This window comes from Colletotrichum spaethianum, assembly GCF_022836535.1.
Source record: "Colletotrichum spaethianum MAFF 239500 DNA, contig05, whole genome shotgun sequence".
Taxonomy (NCBI): Eukaryota; Fungi; Ascomycota; class Sordariomycetes; order Glomerellales; family Glomerellaceae; genus Colletotrichum; species Colletotrichum spaethianum.
This window is the reverse complement of record NW_026054775.1, coordinates 357,527-381,399: the sequence shown is the minus strand read 5'-3', so window position 1 is coordinate 381,399 and position 23,873 is coordinate 357,527. Positions and strand designations below refer to the sequence as shown.

The window sequence follows — 23,873 nt, the reverse complement described above, 5'->3', positions numbered from 1 at the left end:
GAAACCTTCCCATCTCTCATCAAATCGTCTTCTGCTGCAAGGCCGAGGGTGGGAACGCTGTCTTCTCTCTCAAATCCGGTGGCCGTCGTCATTGTCGGCTACTGGATTCCGCGACAGTCAAGGTGTCAAGGGTGGTGCGTTGGACAGCCATGGTGGGAGAGACGTCATGGCTCGTCGGATCATCTGGACGATAGATTTACTTTTTCCCTTGCGCTTGATTAATTGAATCTGCTTGGCATGGGGTCCTCGGATCACCTTCCAAAAGTTATTCAACACTCCTTCATTGGGAAATGACATGTTGCAATGCACACAGTGATTGTACTTGGTATCCGCTGTTGAATATTTTTGATTCCAATCTCTTACATCCCAACTGGCTGGGTTCCAAAGCTCGTCTGGCCCTTCCTTATGGAAATCGCCAGTCATCAGATGCTACCATCCGGCCAGTGTCCCCATTATCCCGAGACTTTTGAACCGGAGGGCACCTCATCCACGCCAACACCAATCTACCTAGTCCCTAAGTATGCAGCTGTCGCTTGGGATAGCCAACTGAATGTTTAATATTGTTTTGTATCATTCGACGACGTTTAGAAATTGTGCCAGTCCTTGAAACTCGTTTTGCCCAATTTCATAACCCATGGGTCACTGGGCGCTCACCAGTCGTCGTTGTCACTTCTTTCGTCGTCTGTCGAGACATTAGCTTCGCACACAAACAGATCTGACTTTGACTTTGACTTACCACTTCTGCTGACCTTCTCCTTTCTCTTCTGCAACGCAGCGGCCAGCGCGTTGGCCATGTCACCACCGCCACCCGGCGCGACGCCAGACGGAGGCAGTCCACTACCATGCGGCCCCGTGTCGCTGCTGCCACCAACCGCCGCACCGCTTCTGTCGCGGATCTGGGTTCTGTCAACCTTCTTTAAGGCTCTGATACCACCAGCCTTCTGAATATCGCCTAGAACAGCCGAGCGCGAAGAATCTGGAGCAGGCACTGGGACACCAGATGAGTAGCCAGAGTCTCGGTTGGGCATGGGAGGAGGCGGAGGGGGTCCACCCAGAGCACCTGGGGGTGGAGGAGGCGGCGGGGGAGGAGCTCCCGCTCCTGGAGGCGGTGGAGGCGGAGCAGGGGGAGCGTTCGATGATGGGGGCAAAGGAGGTGCTGGAGGAGCGTTCGATGATGGCAACGGCGGTGGCGGAGGCGCATTTGATGTCGGCAAAGGCGGCGGGGAGGTAGGTAGAGGAGGCGGCGGAGGGGCGCTCGATGATGGAAACGGAGGGGGAGGCGGAGGGTTGCCGGCTGCGGGAGGCGGCGGCACAGGCCGTGAAGATGGGGGCGGCAACGGAGGCGCCTCCGATGCTGGAGCTTTGGGAGGAAGTGGCGGGCCAGCATCTGCACGAGGAGGAGGCGGCGGCGGAACAGGCCCCCGGCTCGGGGTTGGCGGGGGTTGGCGAGAACCGGAGAAGGCGGGCGGTACTCCAAACCTGTGACCGGCAGGCCTCTCCTCTTCTTGCATAGGCGTCTTCGGCGGCCGCGGTGGGGGAGGCGGGCCAGGGTTTGCGGGCCCGCGAATAGAGTTGACTGATCCTCCTAGAGCATGGGCAAGCTTGCCAGCATCTGGTAACGGCGGCGGCACAGCGAATCGATTCTTCGGGGGCTCTGGCGCAGCAGGCTCGCTGGGGGGTGTCGGTTCTCTGTTAACAGCGGGCGGCTCTGTTTTACCAGATCTCCTCGCGGGTGGAGGAGCAGGAGCAGCGCCACGTCTGGGGGCAGGCGGAGGGGGCGGTACCCGTGAACTGTCCGAATGCCCTCCCCCTGGAGGCGGCGGGGGGGGAGGGGCGCGCGCGTTTCGAGGTTCGATGCCGTTTGAATGGGGTGCTGGTGGAGGGGGAGGGGGAGGGGGAGCATGACTTCGGGCACCAGCCATTAGCTTCTCCTGCTCTTCCTTCAAGAATTCAACAATAAACTCTTGGTTCTCCTTGATGAAGTCGTCCGTCAAACCCTTGTCTCGCAGGTCTTCTCCAAAGTTCTCCCGCCAATGAGGATCAAAAGCATCAAGAACAGCGAATTCCGAGGAGTTGTGGCCATTAACGTTCCCCAGAGATGGCATTCGGCCGTGGGGCAAGTTCGATCGCGGAGAGTCTGGAGGGGTAGGTGCCGATGCGTGCCGGCTGCCGAAGAGACCTCCAAGCAAGCCGTGTTTGTGTCCTGAATGCTGGGCAGCTCCTCCAAACGGAGTCGATCTTGTGGCTCTACTTGCGTTTTTTTCTCTGTCGTCCATCTTCTTCTTGAATTGCTTCGCTTCCTTCTCGTCGACAAAGGATAGGCCAGCGAGGCACTCTTCGATTTCGAAACTGTGGAAATAAGTGCGGTCTTGGTTGTAGCTCCACGTCTCGAATATCTCCTGGTCCCAGATGACACCGCGGTTTCCAGACTGGATAGATGTCAGCCGAGAATATGCTAGTTCAGGAAGCGCAACTTACCGAGATATCCACCATCTTTAGCCAGTATGTGTTGCCCACCAGGTCATTTGACAGGACGATGGCGCCCTGAATCCCAGTGTTGGTCCATTTTCCGGGGTTCGGGTACGCAACGTATAGCCTGGCGACAGCTACGGCCTGGATCTTGTTCGTTTGCTTGGGGACGAAGCGCTTGACGGTCTCCTTATCGTCGTCGCTCAATACCGACGGCATGATGGCGGAGGGGAGGGGTCAGAGGAGGGGAGGAGAGTCGGAGCGGTCGGGAGGGCGAGGTGTCGTGGTTCGTGTGTAGTCGAATCAAGGTGGAATTGGGAATTGGGATGAGGTGGAGTTAATGGGTAGGCTCGTGTGCTTGCAGGTGCCGCGGCAGCGAAGGCAACAGCCACCGTAGTCGCAGCGGTTTGCGTCGTACGTACGCGTGTGTGGGCAATGGCAAATGGCGCTTGGTCCGTAGGTGGTGACTAGTCTGGGCAAACAAGACACCTCCTCTTTTGGGATGGCGGTTCGTAGGTTGGTCGCTTTCAGCAACGAAGTGGACAAGGTCCCTGGGACAAGTGGATGGAAGGCGATCGGTTGGATGTGTTGAGGAAGCAAGGTACAGTACAGCGAGCGTCCGTACTATGCAGTCAGTAACAGTATGTGAGGCAGCCACTCTGCGTCCAAAAAAAGCAAAGCTGCGCAGGAGAGCGATAAGCTTGTGGTCAAAGATGCCAGAGCTTCCGGGTCCGGGGGCGTTTCAAGAAATGTGGACTCGCATCACTCAATGGGGGGACCTAGGAATATCGTAAAAAGGCTCCCGGGAAGGCTGAGTAAAACGGAAGGTTATGCTGCACGAGGGTGAGGTCCGGGTGGTAGTGGTGGTGGTGGTGGTGGTTGCGGTGTGTTTTGTGCAAATGCGAATGGGATAGTGTTGCTCGGGACCTGATTGAGCGGGAGAAGGAATGGCACACGACTGATGGACTCACTCAGGTGTCCAACCCAAGGCGCCTTGCGCAGCCCACCCCAGTGCTACGTACACCCAGCGGAGGTTGGTGAGTGGACGGGGCTCGTAACCGGCCTTGGGCCACTGCAGGTGGCTGAGTCGTTCGTTTCAGTGGGCAGCCGGCTACCATGTTTCCCTCTCTCGGGCGCAGCTCGGGCGTCTGCTCAGGCCCGGGCCTCTCCACTGTTCCCCTTCCGCGGACTGACTGCCCATTCGTACCAGCCACAGAATGCCGAGTTTGCACCGCCACGTGGAATGAGGAGGAAGTCTGTCGTCATGGGTGGGACGCGCAACTGCCAACTGCAGCGTGCTGAGGTAGCATCCCATGGTTGCTCCCCCTCAAAAAGCCAAGCTGCATGGGTAGAGATGGGAGTACAGATAGATGCATGTCAACTATCCAGTTTGGTAATAGCTTCTGAGCATCATTTGTTACTATGATTGATCATTCAACACGACGCTTCAACACTGCAGTCATTGTTTCAACTCCATCAGAAAATGCGCGGTTTTTGTTTGCCCGGGGAACCCAGGTTGTGTAAAGAGTCTCAGATTGTAAGGGAATCGATTCATGAATTCATTGGCAGTATTACGACGCTATCGCCGACCAATTCCGAAGTCTTCAGTGCCTGATGTGTTCCCCTTTCCATTTCCATGTGCTACAAGTCGTGACTGGTCATACATCGTCAAGCATCCTGAAGATGCAGCCTCGTAGGCAAGTCGTCATTTATTTGTTCAAAGCCTCCGCCTTGGCACGGCGCTCCTCCTTGGTGCCCTCCTCCTGGGCGTTAAAGTCCTTAGGGATGGCAGGACCGGGGTGCGCCTGGTGAGCGGCGAACTTGGGGTCGGATGCACCACCCTCCTTGATGGGCTGGGTGCTGAACTGCTTCTCCTTGTCGGAGTTCTGATCGTACGTCAGCCTGAAATTCTTCGATGAACTGGTTCATTCTCTACATACGTTGCCCTGGGTGATGTTGTTGACGAGTTCCTTCACTTTGTCGGCCATTGTGAATAGGTGATTTTGTTTGTTTGGGTAAGTGGTTTTGTGTGTATTGGGTTTTGATTTGATTCAAGCGTGTTGTCTAAGCTAGGGAAAAGAGACGGAACAGGGCAGGACAATGGGCTGTTTATAAACTATCTTTGTGAGTGGCTTACATGTGAGTTGAGACGTCGCGTGCGGTACGTGGAGGATTGCGACGGCTGATGACGTCGTTCCCCCAAAGGGGGGGAGGAAGTAGTGACAAACCCGAGCAACACATCCCCGCTAACCTGGAAGGCCTCCTGAGAAAGAAAGACAACGCCCTTGCCCTTCTATTGGTTGCCTGCCTCGGCGGCCCATGGCTGGACTCCCAAGCAGCCATTACACGGGATGGGAAGATGCTGGCCAGATTCCTGTGCGTCACCGGCGACTTACGTGCATACTATGTATCACGAGGCCGCTAACATGTTGCAGGTTGGGCCAGAAACCTGACAGAGGACGGCGTATTGCAGTGACAGCACGCCAGTCTCCATAGCCCCCACGAATGCATCTACCAGTTATCGTTGCAGGGTCACGTCGATTTGATTGACGTTGGCGCTAATCATGATCGCTCTTGAAGATCCCCGACATGGGGACGGGTCCGGGCCTGCAAGGTAGCATTGTATCTGCGACCGTTTGGCCAGTGAGGACTGGCTGCCGCCGTATTTACTGGGTGGTGATGGCTGTACCAAGATGTATATGAGAGAAGTCATTAAAGTTGGATGATGTGAGAACGCGAAACATGCCTATTGCTTATATGGAAAGTATCCAAGCGAGAGCTTTGAGAGTGAATAACCTAACAGTCGACCCAGGGTGGCTGTTAGTTCATGCATTGCTTCCCCTCCCCAGGCCGTAGCCTCTCGCTCACCAGCAATCCGATAATACCAGTCTACAGCTATTCGCATTAGAGAACACAAGCTTCACTGCACGTTATGTCTCATTCAACGAGACAACTTTTTGAAGCTTGACTCTCTCAAACCTCCCAGTCTTGAGACGGCGATGTACAGTGCTAGGCGGGGAAGCCCGACGGACAAACAGTATATTGAGCTACACAGTTCTCACACTGTAGTACCCTGGGACAGTAAGGTACTGTGGTGAGGTCCCCATCCAGTTATGATGTCTTGCACTACCTTATGTAACCACCAACCTCACTTGGTACCGCTGCGTCTTCTCACACCCAGGCACGATGCACCATGTCAACCAACGCTCAGCCGGTCAAGCTCTCACTACCGCTTGTAAGTACCAAACCCCATGGCGATTACATCTCGTCAAGCTGACCCCGCCCAGGAATACCAGCAGAACCTCTTCCAAGAGCTAAGGATTGAAGATGAGCTGGTCGTCCTCGCCCGGGGCTTGGGGCTGATGCGCCTGGTCACGAATCTGCTTCATTCCTATGATGCAGCAGGCAACAACCTGATCATCCTCGTTGGGGCCGATGACCGAGAGAACAACTGGATTGGAGAGGCATTGGCCGAGCATGCCGCTATCAGCATGTCCCCCAACGCCAGGGGCCTCACAGTTGTCAACACCGACTTCACCAGCGTTGGCGCTAGAGAAAAGATGTATACCCGCGGTGGAATCTTCAGCATCACGTCGCGGATCTTGGTTGTCGATCTCCTGACCAACCTCCTCGATGCTGAGAAAGTGACAGGCCTTATTGTTCTGCACGCCGATCGCGTCGTGGCGACGTCTCTAGAAGCCTTCATTCTGCGAATTTACCGGCAGAAGAACAAAGCTGGCTTTTTAAAGGCATTCGCCGACAACCCCGATCCATTCTCAACCGGGTTTTCCCCGCTAACCACCATGATGAGAAACCTTTTTCTGAGAAAAGCTTCGTTGTGGCCACGTTTTCACGTGACGGTTGCCCAGTCGCTGGAAGGGAAAAAGACTGCCGAAGTCATCGAGTTGAACATCTCAATGAGCGAGGCTATGAGGGACATTCAAAACGCTATCCTGGAGTGTGTGGAGGTCAGCATCCACGAGTTGAAGAAGGGTAATACCGGCCTAGAGATGGAGGATTGGAATCTTGACAGCGCCTTGCACAAGAACTTTGACGTGATCATCAGAAGGCAGCTCGACCCTAACTGGCACCGAGTCAGCTGGAAGACCCGGCAAATCGTCAACGACTTGAGCGTCCTTCGAGGCATGCTTCAGTCAGTTCTCACCCTTGATGCCGTCTCGTTCTTGCAACATCTGGACACCATTCACGCTGCACATTCCCCGCCTCCTGGCTCAACAAGGCAGAACCAGTCCCCCTGGCTGTTTCTTGACGCGGCCCAAACGATCTTCGAGACAGCACGGCGACGAGTCTACTCTGCCAGCTCAAAGGCTGCCACAGCGGACGCGAACATCGATTCGCTCCGGCCTGTTCTCGAGGAACAACCGAAATGGGCGTGGTTGGCAGACGTCTTGACGGAAATCGACAACAGCATGCATTTCGATCCTCCGGTCCGCGATGACTCCAACGGTACTATACTCATCATGTGCGGCGATACCAACACTTGCCGGCAACTTCGCGACTACCTGCAAACGATGCACTTCAAACCAAAAGTCGACAAGGACCCAACCAAGGAAGATGAGGAAGACGAAGACCAGCCATCCGCCGCCTTCATGATGCGACGGAAATTACGCAATTATCTGAGGTGGAAGAGAGAATTTGCTCAAGTGAATGCGACGCTCTTCTCCGAGAACCAGAAAGCTTTGAACGGTGCTACTGATCGATCAGGCCAGCGGCTTCGGGGCAAGGCGCCGTCAAACAAGCGGAGACGGATGAGAGGCGGCGGTGCTGCGGGAACGTCTCTTGGCCGAGCCGACAATGGCAGCATTCTTCAATTTTTCGAGCGACCGGCAGAGGTTGAAGACCTTATGGCTGAGGTGCAAATCACGGAGGAGGAAGCAGAGCAGAAGCCGGAAATCGTTACCGACCCCCTAGAGAACATGGAGGACTACTATCAGCTGTACGAGATGCAAGACTTGGTCGTCATACACGCGTACGATGGAGACCAGGACGAGCACGTCCTGGAAGAGGTCAAGCCGCGGTACATCATCATGTACGAGCCCGATGCTGCCTTCATCCGTCGAGTCGAGGTCTATCGGTCATCCCACAACGACAGAAATGTCCGCGTGTACTTCATGTACTACGGCGAGTCGGTAGAGGAACAACGCTACCTATCAAGCGTGCGACGCGAGAAGGACGCGTTTACGAAGCTCATCAAGGAGCGGGCGTCCATGTCGTTGGTCATGACGGTAGATCCGCATGGCGCCGAGGACCCGCAGGATGCCTTTCTGCGAACAGTCAACACGCGAATCGCTGGTGGTGGACGTCTCGCCGCGACAGCGCAACCGCCTCGTGTGGTCGTCGACGTACGAGAGTTCCGCTCGTCGTTGCCGTCACTCCTGCACGGCCGGTCCATGATCATCGTTCCCTGCATGCTGACAGTAGGAGACTACGTCTTGTCGCCCAACATCTGCGTCGAGCGCAAGTCCATCAGCGATTTGATCTCATCATTCAAGGACGGACGCCTGTACGCCCAGTGCGAGACCATGTTCCAGCACTACAAGAGCCCCATGCTCCTCATCGAGTTCGACCAGAACAAATCCTTCACACTGGAGCCCTTCGCCGACCTCTCTGGCAGCTTCAATAGCATCGCGCCGACCAACGTGTCGTCCGACCTGCAATCCAAGCTCGTCCTGCTCACGCTGGCATTCCCGAAGCTGCGTATCATCTGGTCATCCTCGCCGTACCAAACGGCCGAGATCTTCGAGTCGCTCAAGACGCAGGAGGACGAGCCGGATCCGATCGCCGCGGTCCGCGCCGGGTTGGACAAGGACATGAAGGCTGAAGACCAGGCATTCAACCTGGAGCCGCAGGAGATGCTTGGCGCCGTGCCAGGCGTCAACCCCAAGAACATCATGCGGCTGGTCTTGGCGACAGAAAATCTGCGGGAGGTTGCCAACTTGAGCGAGCAGGAGTTAGAGCCAATGGTTGGTAAGGAGGCTGGGCGGCAGATTTATGGTTTCTTTAATCGGAACGTGTTGGAAGATTAGATGTATTACATAGGTAATGATATCCCATTGCAACATAGGTACACGTGCAGCGGCGATGTGCCCAGCGCCAGGCGAGAAATAAGATCATCTTCGCCAGACTCGCATGATTGAGTGTAAATACCATTGCAGGGACTGATTAATCAGCTAGAAAGAGTTCTGATTGATTTACGGCTATTGTGCAAGCACCAGCTTAGCAAATACTGATAACTGGTGCCATTGGAAACTTCACTCTCGCTCGATGGCTTAACATCATCACATCGTCAAAGGAACCAAGAGTTTGTGGATATCAGGTTATGCCATTGAAGCTAAGCTAGCTGGTATCTGGGTATCGTAAAAAGAAAAACTCGGGTATGCTGTCAAAGCTGATGCGCGCGCGCTCGATTAAAGCAGCCGCAGGTATTCATGCCTCCTCCCCATGATTACCTCCTTCCTCCCTTCTCGCGAAGAATTCGATAATCGTAAATGCTCATGTCGTTACTTGTGAAAGTCTCCCTCATCCGACTCGTGGTATAGTAACAACGCTTGATGCGGTGCTACGTGTGTAGGATGTTTGCAGACGAGGGACGGCTTAGACTCGACTTCTAGTCGTGGTCGTGTGGCGTGTCTTACGGCCACCGCCACCGCGGCGTCCGCAGTAGCCGCAGGTGAGGAAGCTGATGATGATGTTGCAGAAGGAGACGATGCCGCCGATGATGGCGGTGAGGATACCTCCAATACCGGAGACGATCGAGGTCAAGCAGTTACCGATGGTACGGAAAACGGATTGAATCTGAAGATTTGATTGTTAGTACTTTTGATTTAGATGTCCTTTTGAGTAGGATATGGAACTTACGCAAGAGACAACGGCGCCCATTTTTGCGGTTATGTGTTGTGTTGTGTTGTGGTGGTTTGGTAGTGATGATGGAAGTGTTCGCCTCGAAAGCTGTGGCTATTTGATTGCTTATTGAATTGTGCTGTGGTAAATTAATACTTCTCCTATCGATGGGGAAGAGAAAAAGGGTCTTATATACATTGTTCGAACCATATTCAACCAGATGCAGCCGGAATACGCACCCCCTTGTGACCTACCACACGGCCTTACATCACACGTGTGGTGACACAATGCTCCTCCAGCCCACACTGACGAATTTTCTTCTTTGCAGGCTACCCGTTATCACACATTAGATTACTCGTCGGGTTGCTAGATTTGGACCGGATGTGAGGTGTGAGGGAAGCGATCTGCTACCGGTACACCGCATAGTGACGTCAAGCTAGGTAGTAATCTCCCGTGATACATCACCTTTTTTTTTTCATCCCTCCCTCAATTCCTTTCGTATCCATTGCCGCCGCAGTACACTAACGCCAAGGATACATGCCGAACATTGACTGATGAAGACCAAATAAATTGAGATGAGGGCATGACTTGGCCGCAGCCCACGCGCATTGTTAGGCGGAGCCAAAGGGGCCTCCCAGTCATCACCAGACGTTATCTGAGAGGCTCGATGGAGCCAGAGCGAACGCACCGTCCCAAAGGGGCAGTGGAATAAGGTGTGAAGGGGGCCGTTTTGGGTGGCCCCCTTACGTTAGAGTGCAGGTGATTTTCTCTGTATCGACGTTGTGATTGCATGTTTCTGGCGTTTGCGTTGGATTAGAGCCTAAGAGCTCCATTGATGATTGGAGACGAGCATGTCATGGTGCTTTTCTGAGCCTGGACGGTACGTACCGCACCAGCCCCTCCCCAGCCAAGCTTGGAACCAAGAAAAACGTGGTGGCTGCTGTGGTTTGCGCGTGGCTGTCTTAATTTTTCCTCCTCCCTCCCCTCCCAAACAGGTTCTCGCGAAGAGATGACATAGCTCGTCTGGGCAAGAGGTACTGGAAAGCATGACGTATGCGGCTCGGAGAATTTCTTAGCAATCTCAAGCTTGGGCATCGCCGAGCCGGGGTTTGGTGGTGAGGTGTGGAGACGGCACTGCGTCACGCAAGCGAGGGACGGCCACTGAAAGGCGGCGAACGGGTGACGGCAGCACGGATGTCGAGCCCCGGGGCGGGTATTGCTGCTGGGTGTGACCCTCTTTGAAGGACTTCCACTCCGACTATCCCTGGTCGCTTGCTTGGCTTTGAGGCCCCTTTCGGGAGGTTTCACGAAGTGTCTGGAATGGCCCTTCTCATCTGGTTTGTCTGGGCGAGGGCGTAATGGCGGAGAAGTGGTGTGTCCTCGACGCCACAGATCGTATCGCGAATGCAGTCTCTCGTGCCTTGTCTTGAAGTTCGCAACGTGCACGAGTGACAATACAATTCGAACGATCATCCTGACGCACATTCGGCCTGTTCCGGATCTTTGGAGGCTTGGAAGGCAGAGCGAGACACTGGGCCTCGGGGCAGTCTCGCGAGAAACGATATTATTACTGGCTCGTTGTGTTCGTGCCTGAGCAAGCTGGGTTCGGGAAGCCATGAGGCCCTGGTCCAGGTTGTACACATCCTCTTCGCGTGTTGTCGATTTCGGGGCCAGGCTCCCAATGAATGGAGTTGAACCATTGGTATCCGGTCCGTTGTCTTTCGGGAAGCTTTGAGCCACCTTGATCGGCTATAGACCCTTGCGAGACTTCAGAAGGAGCCTAATCCTCACTTCCAGGAGCAGCGAGCGTGGGCCAGCTAGAGGATCCATGAGAAGCGTTTGTTGGTAAGCTGAGGAAGCTTGATACCCCATGTATTCAAGTTACCGGGATCGTAAGATCAAATAGCCAGGCCAGCGCTAACGGTCACCAGATGTGAGTTGTTGTCGGCCGAGGCCTCTCACTCACAGGCAACATGTCGATGGCCTCACAAACTCTCCAAGAACCCAATGTAGCTAGGGCTGCAGGCGGACGTCCACCGCGGTTGGCGGAATGAAATAGAGTTGCCTGCAATATTGTGCGTTCGGAGATGTGTCGCTGCAAAGGTGGGAAAGCAAACCGGCGGAACACACAGCCCGGCAGTCAGTGATGTTATTGTGATTTATGATCGAGTGGCATGTTTGAAGCCATCCCGTGGATCTTTGTTCAACGCCAGATGCGAGATTGCGACTCAATAAATGGGGGTTTAGCGGCAGCAGTGCTCTAACATGGTTCTGGCTATCATCGCCGGATTGGGATTAAAGCTCGATAGCCAAAGAGCCTCGTAGAGGTGACACCACTGCCATGGCGAGGTTGATGATGAGAGAGTTCGGCTTTGCAGAGCACGTTTGGCATTTTGCACTGCGATTAGCATCCCAGGCTCCCTTGTAACGGTAGGGATCCACTGTCTTGCCTTTGCTTCGGCGCCTTGCTTCAGTGGCAAGAGGTGCTTACGTACGCAAGCATGTGTTGCCGGACCTCATGCGCTACAAGTGAGGTATCTAAATGGCTGTCTATTTCTTATGAACGAGGATTTCACCTGATGAACAGATTCATAAAATCAAAATGTTGTTAGTATGATTAATATACGTCTTTCCGGAGCAATTACAGCAGAATCAGTTAGACACTGGCTGTTCAGCATTCGAATGGTAGCAGCGACACTCACGATGCTCGAGCGGATGTTCTGGTGTGGCGCAGGCTAATACAGATAGATCCGAGGATCCGTTGTGGCTCATTTCACTTGGCTCAAGGCACATGCCGTCGCTGCAGCGGTGTCGCCTGTCGGACGCCCAGGATGCCCAGGGCCATTGGTGCTGGCTGGCTAAGCACGCTTCCAGCATAACGGATGAGTTACGTAGTCGCCTGACCTCGCTCAAACTCTCTTCTTTCATCATCCGAAAAACAAGGGTTAAACGAGAAACTGGCACGAACATTTTTTTCCAAAAGCCATATATTCGTTTATACTCCCAGCCATTGTCGTCGAGCAACTGTCCACGACCCTTTTGCGATACTGTACATAATCCGACCCCCTTGTTTGCTGAGTAATTCCGCCACTGGACGGACTGGAACCCCCGAATTCCTGACCACCCCCTGTTCCATCCAAGCTCGCCTCTACCACTCTCTTGATCTCTCCCATCGACGCCCGCGGACGGACGAAGGGGGACGAACGTGCGGACGACGCACCGGTCAGATAGTCGGCGATTGGTCGTTGATCTCGCATGCAACCCCGAGCCTTTCCTTCAACGGACACCCAGAGAAAACTCAGGATCACGGTGCCGGCATCCCGTTATCTATTAGCCGTATAGACAGTTTCCGCACCACCCCTCTTCAGCCCCTCGTTACCGTATTATCCGACCATTCCGAAACCGAGCGCCGCTGGCTGACAGACAGGGCAAACCAGTCTCTCGTTCGTGTCGTTTAGGCCATTCTGCGTGCCTGCACTTGCGCCTGCATCTGCCTTGCCTATCCTTGCACGTAACCCGTCCGCCCTCATTCCTCCGACGCCGCGCGCGCGGTCCTCACCCCAGGAGGCAGGTATTATTAACCTGTTCCCCGACGAGACCCCGACCAGCCATGCCTTCCATGAAACATGGCTTCCTTGAGTAAGCCTCCATCATCTGTTCCCCTCTCTGTCTTATCCTCACTCATCGTTCGTCCCTTGTCGTCGAGGTGAATTTTCCTGTCGTCGTGCCCTTCTTGTATCCCTCTTGTTCACCTGAATCAACATTCCCTTCCACCACGTGGGCTGCTGTCTGCTCACCTTGACCTTGCATGAGGCTGAGGTCTCACTGAGACAACCCCGGAGAGAGCTTGGTGGCTTTTCCCTTCGCAGCCTTACTCACCTGTTGCTCTCAAACCAACATTCTCATCATTCCCATGTCTCTCCCTTGAACCAAGTCTTGTTGGGGCCCGGGGCTTTCAAGTCCCCGCCTCGTTTTGTTCTCGCTCTTGCTCTCGTCACTCTTCTTTGTCATCAGCGATTTATTCGCCAACATGAGTCCCCTCAAGAGCATGGCTAACGGGGGCTTCCTTCCCACAGTCAATAAAAACAGAAAGGTAAACCCTCACATCTAACGTCCTGTCGCGGGAAACTCAATCCGAAAGAAAGAAAAAGTGGAGGGGTTCGCGGCGTTGAGAAGGCGACCACTCAGCGAACGGTTTACGGCTGACATTTTGTGACGCAGCCAAAGTTTGAGCTACACCTAAAGGTGTGAACCCCTCCCGCCAGAGTTACCTCTCTGTAGAGGCTCGAGTTTGTTTTGCTGACCCATCTCCAGATCTACGACTTGAACAACGTCCCGCTGGTTTCCGGAACATCAATAGTAAAATGGCATCTCTCGCACTCCATCCACGCCGAGCACCGGGGGCGGACGCCGAAATGCCCCATCTCCAACCACAAGGTTGAGTACAACTACTCGAAGATGGTCAGCCACATCCGGATCAGCATCGACAAGAACAACAACCTGACCGAGTGCCCCATTGAATTCGAGGTTCTGCAAGAGTTCCCAGGCAGCGGCCGCGAGGAGAAGATCTCCCTTGGCATCGTCAAGCTTAACCTTAGCGAGTACGTCGAGGAGAGTGATGGTCTCGCTCGTGAGAGCGTAAGCTTTGACCGCGGCCACTCGCGCAAGCGTAGCAGTGGCACCAGCCAGAGTCCCCTGTCGCAGAGGGCTCCCATCACGGATGAGCCGGACGTTATGGATGGTATCGTAAGGCGCTACCTCATGCAGGAGAGCAAGATCAACAGCACTTTGAAGATTGGCATCCTGATGCTCCAGCTCGACGGCGACAAGAACTACTCTGCGCCCCCACTGAGGACTGCGCCTGTCTTTGGAGGGATTGCCGGCATCGTAGCAGGCGAATCGGTCGAACAGGATGACGCTGGACGTACGTTTGCCTTCCCTGGATTCTTGAATTTCTTCTGTTCCTATACTGATGACCTATCATAGAACTCCCGACCATGGCCAAGTCTCGTGACGCCTCTGAGGTGCAAGACATGTACCGTCGTGCTCTCGCAGCCTCCTGGTCCTGCCAGCCTGGCGAGCTCCCTGCTGACCAGTGCATCGAAGACATCTTCTCGGGTGGCGACGGCTGGCGGACAGGTCGCCAGGGACGTACCGGCAAAAAGACGGCGACCTTCGACCTCGACAACAGCGGCTCCCTCAGCTCTGATGAGGGCGGCATGGGCGGCACCCTCCGACCTTCAGATTTCCGTAAGATGGAGCGGAAACAGCAGCAATCACAACAACAGCAGCAGCAGCCGGACCCGCCTCAGCAGGACCACCTTCACCTTCACCGCCTTCACAATGGCCACCGCCACCACTCTCGCAACAACAGCGGCTCCAGCGACAGGAGCATACGAAGCATGACGACCGTCGTTACGGGCCGCGGCGATGGCGCCAGCAGTACCGCTGGAGCGAGCAATGTCGCCCGTCGGGGATCTAACAGCCGCCTGAGGGGTCGAGAGGGAGACGGTGGCGTCACTAGACGTAGCTACGGGCGCTCGAGGAGCCGTGACGGCAGCATTGTGAGTCTGGCGCCGACGATGGGGAGCAGCGACCGTGGACGCGAGGCGTCAAGACGAAACAGGGAGCTCGAGGAGTTTGACGTGCGGGACGATCTTGTCGCGTGGAGGCTACCGGGTGCTGTCACATAAGTAGGAGGGTGGATGGACATGGCAGGGACGAGGAGAGGTTTCCGTGACCTAGTTTTGGGCTACTTCTCAAGTTACAGCGAGGTGTTATGGGCAGGCGTACATTTGCATAAGCGATGCCCCCTTTATTTCCTTCATCAACAATGCATTCTCCATTTCTCCATGCACAGCCAGTGGAAACTTGTACTTTTTTTCTTCTTTTTCGTGTTGCTTGCTAATTGCAGCGGATTATGGATTCAGTCGCGCATTCATCGTGCCCGGGGTTCGACGAGACGTTTGGTATCAACATCCGGGAACCCCCGTATCCCAGAACGACTCGCGAGAAGTTCAATGGTCTATGACTTTCTTCAATGCTTTCTTTTCAAAGTCCTCAACTCTTGCTCTTGCTCTATATTCCAGTCATTCATTTCCATGTCTTTTGAGTCGTTTCCTTCCCCCTCCTAAGAAACCCATGTCTATACCAGAACGAGGGGGGAGGAAACACGGTCCTCCCCACCTCCTAGCCTTTTTCTACTTTTTTTTTACCACTCTTGCGCCTGGCCGGCCGTCGCTGACGCGCGCGCTTCTACAAGTCGTGAAAAAACAACTACCCCTCCGCGACAAGACCCGTTCAAGGAGCCTTGATGTTGCCGCGGACACCGCCCTTACCGCCAACCTCTCTCGCCGTTATCGTGACGCCCAGGTCGGCGGCAACGTTGATGGTGACCTCGACCTTGGCACCCTTGCTGACGCCGCGGACGGCGGCCTCGGCCAGGACAGGGCCGACCTTCCAGATCTTCTCGCGGGTCTCCTCCTCCTCCTCGTCGGAGTCGAAGTCGGAGTCGTCCTCGTCGCCGTTAGCCTCAGGCTTGGCCTTGGGCTCGGGCTTGGTGACCTTGATGTGGGCACCGCCCTCGACGATGCGGACGAGGACGTCGCCGCCCTCCTTGGGGCCGGCGATGTGGACGGTGCGGCGGGCGGGGACGGCCGTCTCGGCAGGGACGATGGGGACGAACTCGTCGTTGGCACCGACGACGCCGATGGCGTTGGCGATGTGCTTGACGACGGTGACGGCGGCGTGCGTGCTCTGGTCGATGTCCTCGGCCTCGTACTCCTGGATCAGCGAGGCCTGGAGGGCAGCACCACGGGCAAGGAGCTCCGAGGGGTTGATGGCGGAGGCCTGGGTAGCCGGGGCGATGATCTTGGTGGACTCGGGGAAGAGGTTGGCGAAGTTGGTGGCGACGCGCGGGGTGTGGGCGGTACCGCCGGCGAGGATGACCTCGTCGATGTCGAGGACGTCGAGCTCGGCCTTCTTGACGACACCCTCGACGAGGCGGTTGAAGCCGTCAAAGACCTTGCGGGCGACCATCTCGTAGCGTAACCGGTTGATGGTGGAGGTGAAGTCGAAGCCCTCCGCCAAGCTCTCAACGCTGAAGCTGGCGTTGGTGCCAAGGGACAGAGCCTTCTTGGTGGACTCGGACTCGGCCTTAAGCTTGGCCAGGGAGCGGGCGTTCTCGCGGGGGTCGGTGTTGTGCTTCTTGATGAACTCCTTGGCGAAGTGGTCCATGAGGACCTGGTCGAGGTGGCTGCCGGAGAACTCGTAGTCGTGGGCAGTGGCGAGGATGGTGTAAATGCCGCCGCGGGAGGCGACGACGGCGACGTCGGAGCGGGTGCCGCCCAGGTCGGCAACAACGACAATCTTGTCCTCGACCTTGGCCTCGGGGCGGGCATCGTAGGCGAGAACAGCGGCGACGGGGTCAGAGATGACCTGGAGCACCTCGAGGCCGGCGTCGTTGGCAGCCTTGACGAGGGCCTCCTTCTGCTTCTCGGAGAAGTTGGTGGGGACGGTGATGACGGCCGACGTGACCTTCTTGCCAAGGTAGTCGGTGGCGGAGCCGACGAGGCGGCGGATGTAGCGCGTAGCGGCCTCGGTGACGGAGACGTTGGTGGGCTCCTCGGCGCCCTCCTTGTCCTTCACGGCGAAGGAGACGGTGCCGTTGACAGCCTGGGGGTGGGCGGAGGCGTGGTTGTGGGTGGGGTCGATGGACTTGAAGCTATTTGTGGACGTGTCAGTCAGACGCAGTCAACGAGAGAAAGAGAGATAGGCAGAGGGGATAAACCGTACTCCTGGCCAAGGAAGTCCTTGAAGTATGCGATCGTGTTGCTGGGATTCCGGATGAGGAAGCTCTTGGCCTGGGCGCCGTAGTACTCGTCTCCATCAACGTAGGAGAGGATGGTGGGAATTTGACGGTCTGGCAGAAATCCCGTATTGTCAGCACTGCGTCCCACTTCGCTATCCAGCACAGCTCCCGCCAGCATAACTCACCTCCGTCCTCGTTGGCGATAACCTCGGCCTTCTCGTCCACGGTGTAGGCGATGGAGCTGTTGGAGTTGCCAAAGGTGATACCAATGACGGTGCGGTCGCCCGGCGCGGGCCGCGAGTCACCGTTCGCAGCCATGTCTAAAGGTCGCAAAGAGGATTTGAGGGTGTTGCGTCGGAAACTTTGCTCGAGGAAGGGCGAGAGGATTACGGGCCTTTTTGGTTGTGTTTGGGTTTCGCGGGTTCCTGTCGAGATCTCGGAGAGGAGTGTTTTCAATGGTGGTTAATGGTGGGGTTCAAAAGTGCCAAAATTTTGGGCAAGGGAAAAAAAATTCCCAGTCGCTCTACCGCCCAGTGGGACGCTCGCATTTGCCCACTCTTCCCCCACACACCCCGGGCCGTGTCCCAATCAAATCCAATTCGCTGGACGAGGTGGGTGCCCCGCCAAAGCTTTCAACTTCCTGCTGCAAGGCTGAATACAGACGGCGCAGAAGGCGAAAAAACGAGAAGAGATTCGGCTCTGACCCTGGCGATTCCAATTCAACATCACATCGTCCACCGACCAGAACTTTCGCGATGGCCTCTGCCGGCCCCTTTGTTCTCCCTGGCGACGAGATCGATGCCTCTTTGATCCCGTCACATCAGAAACTTCCCCTGCGACTCGGTCCCGGCCTTCGACATGTCCCTCCCAGGCAGATAGTGCCCACCATCGCCGGCAAGCTGGTCTCCGACCGCAAGAAGAACTCGATATGGGTTGAGCAGACAAGCGGACGGGTAAGCCCGGTCCCTCGAACAACCCAGCCTTACTGCGCGCGCTTTGCTGATAAATATCCAACAGTACATTCCCGCCGTTGGCGACCTCGTCGTCGGCACCGTCCAGCGCACCGCTGCCGAACTCTACTACGTCCTCCTGGCCGATTACTCAACGCCCGCGATCCTGCCCCAACTCTCCTTCGAGATGGCCACGAAAAAGACTCGCCCACAGCTGGCCTCCGGCGCCCTCGTCTACGCCCGCGTCACGCTCGCGAACAAGCACATGGACCCCGAGCTCGAGTGCGTCTATCAGTCCACCGGCAAGGCCGACGGCCTAGGCCCCCTTGTTGGCGGCATGCTCTTCAACATTTCCCTCGGCATGGCGCGCCGCTTGCTCATGCCCAAGACGATGGATCTCGTTGTATTGGAGGAGCTGGGTGCCACAGGTGCGGCCTTCGAGACGGCCGTAGGCCGAAATGGCAAGATCTGGGTCAACAGCGAGAGCGTCAAGGTCATCATTGCTGTAGGAAGAGCTATTCAGGAGACAGACGAACGAGGCCTCACAGTCGAGCAGCAGAAGAAGCTCGTAAGGTCCCTAATCAAGGATTTAAGTTAAAAAATTCCATGCACACGCCCCCCCGTGATGCTTTTTTGCCTTGTTCTACAATATGTATGTACCCTGGCCAGCCTTCGGGCCTCCAAACGCCCAACCGCTGCTTATGTGGCAGGTTCCGGCAAAAGAATGTCCCCGTCTTGCCTCCTGTTTCCCCATTCCTGGAGGCAAGCATGCTTTATATAACACAATTGCTCATGGGCAAAAAAAGAATGACACCCCTGAGTGTCGCTAATGCAGACGCAGATCGTCCTGATCGGAGACTGCTGCGCTGAACAACCGCTCTTCCGAAGCTTGCAAAGTGCCCTTGCTTCCTATTTGCAGACGAGCTGCGGTGGTGGCTTGCAAGTCACTCGTCTGTCATTTTCCAACAGACCACTTCCCAAGCGCCCTCCCGCCTGCTGGCTTGTTGGTTTCCCCCCTGGGTCGACAGATATTCCACGACGTTCTCTATTGACCTAGTAACGCGGCTCGCTCGCACATCTTCGCTGCCCGCTTCTCATGTTCCTCCCATTGCTTCATCAACAATGTCGGGTTCTGGATCACCCACTGGTGTGACTTGGTGTATGTTCACCATATGTCGCCTCCAGTTGTCCTTTCGAGGGAAGGACTTGCCCCCGGCTTTGGAATAGGGGCAGGTGCTAACAGTGCAATGGAACTTCTTCGTCTTCCTATGTTTATCGTTGATATGGCGATCCAAGTGCGTCTTGGTACCGAACCTCTTCCCGCAGTTTGGGTGAGCACACTCATGAGGCCGCTCATGGTACCGTTTGTGGTGACTGTGACTATTAGACTTGTAGACAACTAGGTTTTAGAGCTCAACCTACTTTAGTTTATGAACTTGATCAAAAAACCTGCCGCATTCATCACAGATGAACGTTCGAGGGGATGGTTGCAATCCAGGGTATGGTGATGTGCTATTACGGATATCCGAGCTGCCTTCTGATCGTGGAGATGGGCTGCTGTCAATTTGTGTGTTTGGCGTGCTTTGATAAGACGGTCCGGAACTAGCGTGACCAAGCATCGGCGGAGAGTGATCAGACGGGTCAGTCATGTCTCCGTCGAGGTAGTGTTGGGTATGTTGGTTGTCATCAGGCATGAGATGGATAGGGTCGACATGGTGGGCATCATCGCTCATTTGAACATCTTGGGTAACAGTGTTCACGTTGTTGCCGTTTGCGTCGTTCCATCTGTTCGCTTGAGCGTGCCCGTTCTCGTACAACTTTGGTACTTCATTCGAGTCCTGCTGGTGCTGCTGCTGGAAAGGATGATGCTGTTGTTGCTGCTCGAATCCTTGCTCTGGGGGAGACTGGGGCGTAGGAGCTTGCGACGGTTGCGGCGGCTCCGGAGCGGGCTTGGCAACGCTGGGGCTGGTCTAGGCGGTGAGTTGGCCATCTGATACAGCTGTTGGTTTGTATGCCAGTGATGCTCTGTTGGGTTTGACGGGGCCATGATGTCCATTGGGTTCACAGTTCCCGGCGCAGGTACAACGGGGGGCAAAATGGGAGGCGATTCGGTATGTTTGGCTGCTCTCTTTGCTTCCAGTTCTTGGGCGTGATCCGGCTCCCCTGGCTCCGACATGGGACTAACAGGAAGGTGGATGGGCGAGGCTAACTGCCGAGCTGATACGGCCCCGGGACCTGTCTCGCGGAATGACGGCCCAGAGAGTTCAGTGGGAGAATCTGAGAGCGTTTCGCTGAGAACAGGCTGCGAAGGTTGTGCTGGATGACCTTTCGTTCGGGTGGAGCCGGAATCCTTACTACCCATGCGGCGCATCATATTCGCCAGGTTGAGCTTCAGTGAGCTCCCCCGCGAGCTTGAGCGCCTAGGAGGCGGTGCTCGCGTTTGTGGTTCATCGGTTGGAGGAGGCGTGACCATTCCAAAGGCCTCGGAAGGAATGGTTGGGCTGTAGTAGGTTGCGCTATGCCCATGGTTGGCATCGGCGTAATCCATTCCATCAGCGCGAGTGGCAACCAGCTCAACACCAGCAGGCGTCCATGGGTAAGATCCCTCACTCTTCCATGTAGGGGCGCGTCCAAAAGAATACTCGGTAGTGCCGCGTCTCGTCGTCACACTCAGTTGGGTGCTATCGCCGGTGAAGCCGCGCTGGTGATGGTTGGCCAGCTCATCGCTTGGAGGGCGGTCGACGCCGTTGTGAGATGATAGGGTCATGTCCTTGGTAGACTGTCTTTCCGTACCCCGTAAGGTGTCTGTTTTATGACCCAACGAGTCTTTCGATGACAGACGGCTGTTGACTCCGGGTCCGGGCGCCGGCGCCTGTCCTAGAGGACCCATAGGTCCGGGGACGAAGGCCGTCTCCGTGTCCAGACGTTGGGGCGATCCATGCTTCCTAGCTCTTCTCCGACGGACGACGAACGGGTAGGCGCAAATAAGAGCGAGAAAGATGGCAACAATGACACCAACAACAACGCCAGCGATTCCTCCTCCAGATAACGCTGTCGAACGGGGCTCTAGGGTCGCGCGGCTGGAGAGAAACATGTCCCGTCTTGGCTTCAGTCGGACCATGTCAGTTGAGGGGGCTAAGAATGATAATGAGCTGTCGTCAGTGTCGCCAAGGTCTGATTGGGCAGTAATACCCTCAGACGAGGCTGCGGGAGGAGCCATTTTCGGCACCGCACGTCAGCACTCGCTGCACCACATGAATCGCCCAAGGGACCTGAGACACTCGGATGACGACGACGTTGGCGATGCGAAATGAGAAGACGAGCAATCGGCGCTGCCTCGTCTGCGAGCTGCGATAGTACGGGTACAGTCCTATTGATATGGTGTTGTGAGTGGGATGAGCGGTCGCCGTGATGGCGATGAGCCCACGAGAGAGGAAACGGGTGAAGTGCAGTCGGAAGTCAGCGCAGTAACGGGGACCGTTGGATTATTAGGCCAGTGTAAGCAGGTGGTTCAGCCTCACCAGAGACAGACAGGTGCACTCAGCAGCAGGCGGGCGGGCATGTTGTACGGGGGAAGTTGGAGTGGATCCAAGGTTGGACTGGGTTGCCTCCCGCCTCCACGCTCGCCTACGGGTTAGGGGAGTACATCAGTGTCCCTGTGGCTCGAATGAGGGAGGTCGGGGGACAAGGGCGATGAGTGCCAGTCTTTAATGATGGAAAACACCGGCAAAGAGGGAAAATTATGGCCACGTGCAGGTACTTCACTATCGGCAAGAGGCCCCCATAATCTCGCTGGGTTGGTCAATCTCGGCCAATGGTGTCCACGGGCTGCTTCACTGCCCCGCCACACGGCCTCTCCACGACCCTTGGTCGTCTCCGTGTCTTGGTACCTGTACTTGATGGCAGGGAACTGGAAAGTGAACAGTTGGGCCCCACGCAGCATTTCCTGATTGAGTGCTCCATCATTCGTGCCTCCCGCGGCCAGCGAGGAGAGGCGCATCCCTTTGCTGGGTTCCAGACACCGCTGCTTAATGGGAAAATTCAAGAAACCTTAGCGGTGGAGTAGATCTCCATCGTTCAGGTCGACAAGGGACGCCAGCGGAGATGATCTCAATCCGTCAAACCGACATGCCGGCACGAGAGCCCGCAGTCTGCACACAAATCGCTCACGTCGAATGTTGGGTTTTTGGCATGGTTTCTCACTCGCTCATACACACACACTCTCTCTCTCTCTCTCAAACTTGTGCCGCAGCGGCATTGGACGGCATAGGATGCATTGTCTCGACTACTGCCAGGTTTGCTCTAGTCTCGAGCGTCCGGGCGCACAGTTTTGTGACAGTGACGGCAGACGCCCTGGCCCCGACCTGGGACTTGCACATCTGGCTGGGCGCTGGGGAAAGAGCACAAATTACAGAGTACCTACAGAGTGGCCAGGGACTTGCTCCTGATGCGGCGAGGTGGCTGACGCACCCCTGTCGTGGCGGATCCTGCCCGCTCGAATTGGTTATTCTGCGACAAGGTCTTGGGTTAAAATAGCCACAAGACCCGGCCCAGCGGTAGGCTTCCGCCGACGATGAGATGGACGCAAACGACATAACCAACAACGTCTTGTGCAACAAGGGTGAGCAACATTCAGGGGACGCTGCTTGACGTTCAACTTCTGTGCAACCAAGTTCATTCCCATCCCGATTACTCCTGACTCTGGTTATCAAAGTCGATCTCAATGGCTCAAGCAGACTCTGCTTCACCGAGGCAAGGAACAATGTCGAGATTGGCAACCTCGGGAGAACTCCACATCGCTCCACTTTCTCGACGTTTCCTCATGACAACAATAGTGACGAGGTGATGGGACAAGATAGCGATGAGCCAGCTGCCGGTATTCTGGCGTATGAGGCTACCTGAAACATCGCGATGATGTTGCTGAACGCTGCTGGTTTTGCTTGAAACAGGATTCATGTTCCCATCTTCCATCGTGCAACACCTTCCATCATCTTCTGCTCTGTTGACATTTTCATCACGTGTCTAATATACCAGCTGAAATGCTTTCGAGGACGGGAGGATTTCGATGTCATCAACGTGCAGAGCAACTGTGAACAGTTCCGGACACTGAATATGTCATGGGTGAGGATTCCCACGCCGTCATCTCCCGTCTCCAAAGTTGGGTTTTGAGGCTGTTCCATTCTACAGCTGCCTAAATTCACAAATTTTCCTGGATTCCCATTGAAGCACAGAAGAGACAGAGATAGAGAGAGAATCATGGTCTCAGTCAGACCAATCTGGCTATCGCAGGCTTCGCCTTCCTATTTCTGTTGCTGCTCTCCGTTACTTTGAGAGGGAGGCGCCTACCTCATGTGTTCTAGCAGCGTCAGCCAGGAACTCATAATATTCAAGCAGCTTTCGTCCCTGGCTTTTAGCTGCTCTAAGTCTTCGAACAACACAAGCCTCTCGAGCACATATCTAGCACCTAGTGAGAAACACAACCTTCCTTTCTCGCCCATGTCGTGAGATCAGGCCTTCATCCCTCACCACCTACCGGCGGACGACACAGCTGGTGAACCTCACCCCAAGGCATTCAATATATGCCTTGCAAACCCTTCTCGTTGCTTCCCATGATGCAAGGGTTTCTCTTTCTCACAACCTCTATTTGCTCGATCAGTTCGCTCGGCTAACCACCCATCGAGAGCCTTTTGAATCAAAGCATTGCGACGTTTTCAAGTACCTGAGCAGAAGAGTTTTTACTCTACTTTTCTTTTCGCTTATGGAACTTATCTCCTGCCAACTTA

General features: G+C 55.4%; 8 protein-coding genes across 8 annotated transcripts; 3 read left to right on the top strand and 5 right to left on the bottom strand.

Annotated features, from left to right (window-relative positions):
- Positions 1 to 650: 650 nt before the first annotated feature.
- ColSpa_02655 (proline-rich protein LAS17) lies at positions 651 to 2,688 on the bottom strand (the record flags this gene model as incomplete). The annotated part of the gene is made up of 2 exons (XM_049268867.1): positions 651 to 2,429; positions 2,479 to 2,688. The coding sequence occupies 2 exons, from the start codon at positions 2,686 to 2,688 to the stop codon at positions 651 to 653; spliced, it is 1,989 nt and encodes a 662-aa protein (XP_049124824.1).
- Positions 2,689 to 4,178: 1,490 nt separating this feature from the next.
- On the bottom strand, positions 4,179 to 4,457 carry ColSpa_02654 (uncharacterized protein; the record flags this gene model as incomplete). Its single annotated transcript, XM_049268866.1, has 2 exons — positions 4,179 to 4,355; positions 4,410 to 4,457. The coding sequence occupies 2 exons, from the start codon at positions 4,455 to 4,457 to the stop codon at positions 4,179 to 4,181; spliced, it is 225 nt and encodes a 74-aa protein (XP_049124823.1).
- A 1,205-nt stretch (positions 4,458 to 5,662) lies between these two features.
- Positions 5,663 to 8,516, top strand: ColSpa_02653 (DNA repair protein rad16; the record flags this gene model as incomplete). The annotated part of the gene is made up of 2 exons (XM_049268865.1): positions 5,663 to 5,704; positions 5,757 to 8,516. The coding sequence occupies 2 exons, from the start codon at positions 5,663 to 5,665 to the stop codon at positions 8,514 to 8,516; spliced, it is 2,802 nt and encodes a 933-aa protein (XP_049124822.1).
- A 568-nt stretch (positions 8,517 to 9,084) lies between these two features.
- On the bottom strand, positions 9,085 to 9,369 carry ColSpa_02652 (uncharacterized protein; the record flags this gene model as incomplete). The annotated part of the gene is made up of 2 exons (XM_049268864.1): positions 9,085 to 9,285; positions 9,349 to 9,369. 2 exons carry the CDS (start codon positions 9,367 to 9,369, stop codon positions 9,085 to 9,087), a joined length of 222 nt encoding a protein of 73 aa, XP_049124821.1.
- A 4,419-nt stretch (positions 9,370 to 13,788) lies between these two features.
- On the top strand, positions 13,789 to 15,023 carry ColSpa_02651 (uncharacterized protein; the record flags this gene model as incomplete). The annotated part of the gene is made up of 2 exons (XM_049268863.1): positions 13,789 to 14,254; positions 14,317 to 15,023. The coding sequence occupies 2 exons, from the start codon at positions 13,789 to 13,791 to the stop codon at positions 15,021 to 15,023; spliced, it is 1,173 nt and encodes a 390-aa protein (XP_049124820.1).
- Positions 15,024 to 15,630: 607 nt separating this feature from the next.
- Positions 15,631 to 17,458, bottom strand: ColSpa_02650 (ribosome-associated molecular chaperone SSB1; the record flags this gene model as incomplete). Its single annotated transcript, XM_049268862.1, has 3 exons — positions 15,631 to 17,053; positions 17,125 to 17,251; positions 17,326 to 17,458. 3 exons carry the CDS (start codon positions 17,456 to 17,458, stop codon positions 15,631 to 15,633), a joined length of 1,683 nt encoding a protein of 560 aa, XP_049124819.1.
- A 437-nt stretch (positions 17,459 to 17,895) lies between these two features.
- Positions 17,896 to 18,688, top strand: ColSpa_02649 (exosome complex component rrp40; the record flags this gene model as incomplete). Its single annotated transcript, XM_049268861.1, has 2 exons — positions 17,896 to 18,093; positions 18,158 to 18,688. The coding sequence occupies 2 exons, from the start codon at positions 17,896 to 17,898 to the stop codon at positions 18,686 to 18,688; spliced, it is 729 nt and encodes a 242-aa protein (XP_049124818.1).
- A 1,158-nt stretch (positions 18,689 to 19,846) lies between these two features.
- On the bottom strand, positions 19,847 to 21,310 carry ColSpa_02648 (uncharacterized protein; the record flags this gene model as incomplete). The annotated part of the gene is made up of 1 exon (XM_049268860.1): positions 19,847 to 21,310. The coding sequence occupies one exon, from the start codon at positions 21,308 to 21,310 to the stop codon at positions 19,847 to 19,849; it is 1,464 nt and encodes a 487-aa protein (XP_049124817.1).
- Between the last annotated feature and the right edge of the window lie 2,563 nt (positions 21,311 to 23,873).